This window comes from Charadrius vociferus, unplaced genomic scaffold (genome assembly GCF_000708025.1).
Source record: "Charadrius vociferus isolate BGI_N301 unplaced genomic scaffold, ASM70802v2 scaffold2430, whole genome shotgun sequence".
In the NCBI taxonomy this organism is placed as follows: Eukaryota; Metazoa; Chordata; class Aves; order Charadriiformes; family Charadriidae; genus Charadrius; species Charadrius vociferus.
In genome coordinates, this window is record NW_009646332.1 from 122,202 (window position 1) to 129,154 (window position 6,953).

At 60.1% G+C, this 6,953-nt stretch overlaps 1 protein-coding gene across 1 annotated transcript in view; it reads right to left on the reverse strand.

Moving 5' to 3' along the window:
• The window catches only part of MED24 (mediator complex subunit 24), a 19,127-nt gene extending 12,185 nt beyond the window's left edge, over positions 1–6,942 (reverse strand). The window contains exons 1-5 of the mRNA XM_009885897.1: positions 6,813–6,942; positions 3,965–4,047; positions 3,400–3,438; positions 1,825–1,898; positions 440–663 (exon numbers count right to left, since the gene is read on the reverse strand). Of these exons, the coding sequence (XP_009884199.1) occupies positions 440–663; positions 1,825–1,898; positions 3,400–3,438; positions 3,965–4,047; positions 6,813–6,942 (550 nt within the window). The remainder of the gene's footprint in view (positions 1–439; positions 664–1,824; positions 1,899–3,399; positions 3,439–3,964; positions 4,048–6,812) is intronic.
• Between the last annotated feature and the right edge of the window lie 11 nt (positions 6,943–6,953).

Below are 6,953 nucleotides of genomic sequence, written 5' to 3' on the forward strand. Positions count from 1 at the left end.
CCCCCTCGCCAACCCCAAGCGGGGGGTCTGCACGGCACCCAGCAGCTCCCGATCCAGGCTCGGCCCGGCACAGCCTCTTGGCTAGGTGCAGGCACCAACCGACTGTGCAGGGCTGTGCCAGGCACGCCAGTGGAGCACAGGACCCGCCGCGCGCCCAGAAACAGCTCACGCAGCCTTCACATTAATTCTGCTCCTCTTCCAAGGGCAGCACGGAGGGGAGGGGGCAGAGGGTGGCACGGAGCCAGGGAAGAGACGGTTACAGCAACAGGGCTGGAAGATGGATGGGCTTGGAGCTGCAGGGACAATGCGGCAGGAGCTGGGCAGGGGGAAGGGAGAGGTGGCAATGACATCTCCCCAGGGCCAGCAGCGGCTAGGAGGAAGCCCTGGCAGTGGCCACGGGCAGAGCGTGCTGCAGGGCAAGGCAGGGGCAGCGACATACACGTCTCCTCCAGCTTCGCGATGTGGATCAGGGCACGGTTCTTGGTGCTGCTGAGCATCTTCCCTAGCCGCTCCAGACACATCTTCAGCTGGCTCTCCGCTGCCGCCTGCTCCAGTGTGTCCTTCACCTTCTCAGTGTAGAAGGCCGCACAGCGCAGGAGCCAGTTGAGGGCACTCATCAGCGCCCGGCAGAGGCCAATGCACTCCTCTGCTTTGCCGTGGCAGCTGCGAAGTGGAGAGAAACGAGACCGTGCTCACTGTGGGCCGGGTTACTGTGAGCAGGGAAATCGAGGCACAGAAAGAGGGCGGACTGGGGAACCCAAACCCACAGCCCGTGCTCCCAGCCCAGCCTGCCTGCCGGCTCCCAGCTCCTCTGCCGCAGATCCCAACCTGCTCAACCCAAGAGCATCCCCGAGGTGCCAGGGGAAATAAAGTCTCCCCAGCTTAGCCTCCTCTCTGGCCACTCTACTACAGGGAAGCTTTCCAAGCCTTTAATCAAATTATCTTGCTAAGAGAGGCTCAGCATTGATCAATGTGCTGCGAGAGGTGAATGCTTTCCCCTCCTGATGCACAAATCATTGGGGCCAGAAGTTTTGATCAAATTAAGCGGAGGATCAGATTAGGCAAGGACTGGATTAAGTGGCCAGCTCTGCAGTTGGCCAGCAACAGCTCCTTGTCAACATCTGTGACTGATGCATATTCATTGCTGCTGCTTCATTTCATGTAATTGAAGAGCTGCTACCTTCAGCCTTCCTCCTCCTCCCACTGCCCCCCACCGCACGCTGTCTGCTCCAGCCTCCCAGAAGAGGCTCTCAGGGGTTAACAGGAAGATTTCTGAGCTTTCTAAAAAAGTTTTTGTGGCCTGAATGGTCTGGACTCCCCTGGGTCCTGCAACACCAGCGGAAGAGCACGAAGCAAAACAAGGCATCTGCCTGGAGCGCCTGGGGCAGCGCAGGCAGGGCTGTGAGCACTGGCAGACAGGGACACACAGCCGGAGCCCTGGGAAGCTGCAGAGGCCACACAAGAGAAATAAAACGCTCTGAGGGGACAGACACCCTCAGGCCACAGCGTTTACACCTCCCCCTCTACCTGAGCTGTGCAGGAATATCACAGCAGAGGATTTTATCCCAGAATAGGTGGGTTTCTTGCAGCTTCCCACAAAGCTGGTGGGTTTTGGACATCCTCTGCTCTCCCCATGCTGGCACTCACGTGGCAGCCCAGCCTGAGGGGGACAGCGACTCAGGAACAGACATGGAGCTGGAGGGGGAACCTGCCTCCCTCTGCCAGGGCAAGTATCCCGGGCTCAGCCGGGCCCCACCGGCTCCCGGTACCACCCGCGGTACAGCCCAGGGCCAAGGCGGCAGGGTTGGAAGGGCCACACCGTACCTGAGGCGGTCGCAGAACATGTCCATGATCTCCAGCAGCGACTGGACACACAGGTCCCGGGAGAAGTCATCAAACTAAGAGCAGGAGAACAAGGAGAGATTTCAGATGGGGGCTGCCGGGCTCCAGCGCCTCTGAAAACAAACGCAACCCCTTCCTCCATGGGCTGGGCTGTGCGCCGCCGGCCGCAGGACACTCGCCCTGGCAGCTGCCCAGCAGCCACTTGAATGAGAACTAGGTCAGGACTGTCCAACGGCTGGGTCGTGCCCTCCCGGGGTCGGGGGAGGCAACCGGGCACGAGGCTGGGTTTTCTCGGCAGCTTCCCCGAGACGGCAGCGAGGGCCTGAGCTCTGCTCCCCGCCGGCTGCCTTGACGCGGCAGTGGCTCGGTGCCAGCCCGCATGCCCACCCCCAGCTCGGCAGGACTGGCAGCGCCAACAGCCCGGCTGGCCGCGGGGCCGGGAGAGCGGTGGGCAGCAGAAGCGTGGCTCCCCGCCTCCTCACAGAGCAGATGGGGCCACCCCACCGGGCCGGAGCTAGCCCGCAGGTCTGCTCTCGGCCCACGCTGATCTGAAGGAGGAAGGCTCGGCTGTCAAGGTCAGTTCTTTGCCCGCCCTGCCGGCATGGGCAGCAATGCACGACCAGGGGAACAGCAACGAGCCTGCACCGTGCGGAGCAGCCCCGATGCTGTGCTCGGTGTCAGCCGGCTGTACGCTGGCTCTACTGTCCCCTGGGAGCATGCCCACCACCCCGGATCGGTGCTGAGACCCACTGGAGGGGTCCCCACCCTCGCCAGGGTTTTGCGGCATGTTTACGGCACAGCTCAGCCTGCGCCACCCCAAAACAAGGCTGGCGTTGCATGGCTACTAGCGCCTTTCTCCTCCTGTCCCCTAGTAACCACAAGGAGTTGGGAGGAAATAAGTTATTCTCCCTTAAATTATTCTTCCTTCAGATCAGAGGTCACCCTGACAAGGCTAATGCCTGGGGAGGGTGGGGGTCTTATGCAGTCTGGGGGGTGCTATGGCTCCCTGCAGAGCAGCCCCAAACACCGAGCAGAGGCAGCCACAGAGGGCTCATCCCCACGGAAGCGGCACAGGGACACCGAGCACCCGTGGGAAGCCGGCTGGCCAAGCAGGGCGGGTGGCTGTAGCCGCGTGGCTCGGGTGCTGGCAGCCCTCCCTGGTGAGCGGCGCTGCTTTTCCATTGCCAGCTCTGGATCCCCACGGTGCTGCCAGCGCCGCCAGCCGCAGAGGGATGTGGTTTCCAGCAGCCGGGGTGTGGTTTACACACAGGGCGCTGCGGGGCAGGAGCTGGCCAGGCCCCACACGACGGAGGGACGAGGTTTTCACACCCGCAGCCGTCCCCGAAACCAACTGCAGCAGCAGCAGCAGCAGCCGCCTGTCCCCAGCAGGACACTGAAAGACTCGGGCGCTAATCTGCACCGTCTGACCGCTGCTGACTCAGCAGAGGATGTCGTTTTCCACTTGACCTATATTTGGTGAGAGTTGTGGGGAGGGAAATGGATACGTGGGTCATAGGTAAAGAGAAAAACCTCAGACAGCACCTGTCAAAGCCGTACCTTGCTGATGGCCGTGAGGACCGTGGAATAAGACACCATCTACGAACAAAACACAAAACCAAAACAATCCCGGTGCAGCGGCGTGTTAGAGGGTGATATTTGCCAGTGCGGTGCTCATTGCTGAGGAACGGCAAGGTCAGGGCACGGCCCCGCTGCCTGTCACTGCAGACGGGGCTGGGGCGCTGACCCGGCACAAATCCAAACAGACATTTTTAGGTGATCACTGATTTGTTTCACACAAACTTTAGACGATATTAAATGCTGTGCTAAGAAAGCGCAGAGCTTACAGCAAGCGCGGAGGCTCTCGGAGGACAAGAATTCCCACCCTGTGTGCAGCCGGGCAATGGGCAGAGGCTATTTACAGAAACACCCCTGCTTCGGGCACGCGCTGAGCCCTCCACCGCCCACCCAAGCCCAGGGCAGGGACAGAGGGGAGATTTGGGTGTCTGCCTGCCACTCACCCTGCACCCCGCTCTCCTTGCTCGCCCGCTAACTGGGGCTGCGAGGTGACACCCAGCAGCGTCTGCAGCACAAGGCAGGGAGGCAGCGTGGGGGGTGTCGTTACCTGGGAGCTGATAGCGTATTTCAGGTAGGACAAGATGAGTGGGTTCGGTGACGGCCCGATCATGGCCTGCTCGAGAAGCGCCTCTGCAAGCAAAGGAGAGGGGCCGGGAGGTCCCAGGTCAGTGCATACACGGTGTGGGGACACACAGACACACGCACGCTCTGCCCTCGCCCCACACGAAAGGCGGCAAGGACAAATTGTGCTAACCACACCAACTCTGCATCGCTCTTCCCTGAAATTAACTGAATCCCACAACTTTCTAATCCCCGACGGCAAAAGCCGGTAAATAATTCAGGCAGCACAAGCAGCCTCCTGCTAACTCAGCTCTCCCCGGGCACCCTGGCCCCGAAACAGCGCCTGCTGCTCTCCAAACACGTTCCCCTCCCTCCCACGTCCTGCCCAGGAGGCTCTTGTATCCTCCACCGAGTGACTTTTACTCCGGCACCTGGGGCTGAACTCTGGGCAGACAGCCCCTCTCAGCTGGGACCAGCCCCGCACGTCTGGCCCTCCCTGCCGCCGGCTGCCTGCCAGCGCCGGCCCCGGGGTGCTGGAGGGGCTCTGCCCGTCCTATCTGCTCAGCCAAGCCTTTAATTGACCATTTGAACTATGGCAGAGCGCAGGAACCACCTCCTGAAAGCAGGCCTCGGGCTGCAGCACGGGTTGTAAGTAGGTCAAAGCACCCAGATGCAAGAGGGGGCAGCAGCCGTTTGGGAAGTCGTCGCCCCAAAGACAAGTAGGAGCAGCAGCCGTCGCCAGATCCCGACCACAGGAGCAGGAGACTCCCTGGGTCTCGCTCGAAGGCTTAGGCCTTGGCCAAAAGCATCTCAGCTCAAGGACAGAAGGCTAATGGCAGCCTTCCCCTCCCCATCTAATCAGGGAGTGTCAACACGAGCCAGCCACATGCTGTTACCCACTGCAGACGTGTCAGCATAGATTTGCTGGGCACCGCCGTGATCCTGGCAGCTCGTGCCAGCTTTTCCTCCTTTGTAGTTTAAGTCTGAAAGGCACGAGCTTGGGAAAGGACAGCTCTAGGGCTGCAGTGAGAGGCAGCGGTTGTTACAGCCATCGGGGCCTTGGGAACAGCCTCCCTGTGTGCTCACCACAACGCTCGTGCTGCCCAGGACGGCGTTTGTGTCAACATTCCCCATAAGCAGCTCCTCCAGCAGCAGCGAGAAAGGGACCCAGCTCCCTCCCCGTCCTTGCAGAGGGGCTCCCCCACAAGTGAAGCCCAGGCTAACGAGCCTTTTCCAGCCAGAGGCACTAAGAGGTGGGCAGGAGAAACCCGTTGCTACAGAAAACGTAGGGACTGATTATCTCCAATCTGGCCTCGGTCAGCAGAAAACTGCCACCCTGCTTTCGGGGATATGCAGACAGGCCCATGCCAAGCGCCCCACGGGCCTCACTACCTCGGCAAGCGGGGTGGGAGCTGGTCCTGCCAGGCTGAGAACAGGCACTAGGGAGCTCCGGGGGCCAGCTGGCCAGCGGCAGTGCTGGCCCTCAAGCCAACCACCCCCTGCATCCCTCAGTGCTCTGCCCACAGCCCCCACTCCCAAGCAAATCTGTCACCCCACCACCACGGCCAGGCCCTGCAGCTCCAGCTCGACTCCTCCAGCCCCACATCACCGTGGGGCTGGGCACGTCCATGCGCTGACCCCACCATGCGCCACAGCGGGAAAGGGACAAACCCAGCCTGAGGAGCTCAGCTATAAGGTTTGATAAAACCCACCATCACAGGCCAGACGCTACCAGAAAAAACACTGGTAGGATAAAGGGAAGAAAATAAGACCTGCTGAGGAAAGCTCCCTCCCTCAGTGGGGCAAGGAGAGCTGCTGCCTGTGCTATTTCCCTTTAAATTCCCTGGTGCAGCAATCCTCGAGCAGCACTCTGTTTATTTATCCAGGGCTTGCAAACACGCGCTTACTGCACAGGAAAAAAAAAAAAAACCTAGCAACAAGTTTCTATAATTGGCATAAAAGCCTGGCAAATCTTTAAACCATGGAGCTCAGCAGGTACCAGCACTTGGCAGGATTTGTGTCAAACGCCCTTGAATAAGGACGGGAAAAGAAACCCTAATAACCGGCGGTGGGAAGTGGCCTCCAGAGCAGCACCTGGCTCCTTCGCAGTGCTTTTCCCTCCCTTGGCTAGACACACTGAAGAGGCAGACGAGGTCGATATCCCCTCACGGTGGGGGAAACTGAGGCAGGTAGGGAGGACCTGTGTGCAGCCAGGTGATGAGCACCATTGGGGCAGAGTGGTGCAGCACCCTTCCAGTACCTACAGGGGCTCCAGGAAAGCTGGGGAGGGACTCTTGATCAGGGAGTGGAGTGACAGGATGAGGGAGAACGGTTTTAAACTGAAAGACGGGAGATTTAGATAAGATATCAGGAAGAAATTCTTGACAGTGAGGGTGATGAGCCCGTGGCCCAGATTACCCAAAGAAGCTGTGGCTGCCCCATCCCTGGAGGTGTTCAAGGCCAGGTTGGACGGGGCTTGGAGCAACCTGGGCTGGTGGGAGGTGTCCCCGCCCATGGCACCAGGGTGGAACTGGATTATCTTTAAGGTCCCTTCCAACCCAAACCATTCTACGATTCTACGATCCCATAGCTTTGTGTCAACAGCATTTCGGCACCTGTTGCTGCCGCCAGCAGCAATCCCAGCTCTGGGAGGTCATGCCAGGCCAACCCCCCACTGCAGGCTGAGCTTTAGGCCAGCTTAACCACGCGTTAGGCAACAGGACCACCGTGGGCATCACCGATACAAGCAGCCCCAAAGCAGAAAAGCCCCATCCACCCTGCTCCTGCCCCAAACCAGCTCCGCCCCCAGTGCCCCCCCGGCCCTGTCCCCGCACCTGCCAGGTTGAGGATATCCCAAGTAGCTCCACGGGGGAAAAACCGCTTCATATTTATGGCCCATTGATAGTCGCTCCATCTCTCCTTCCAGGCCTGCAGGATGGCCTGCTTCAGGTTCACCACCTTCATGGCCGCGATCT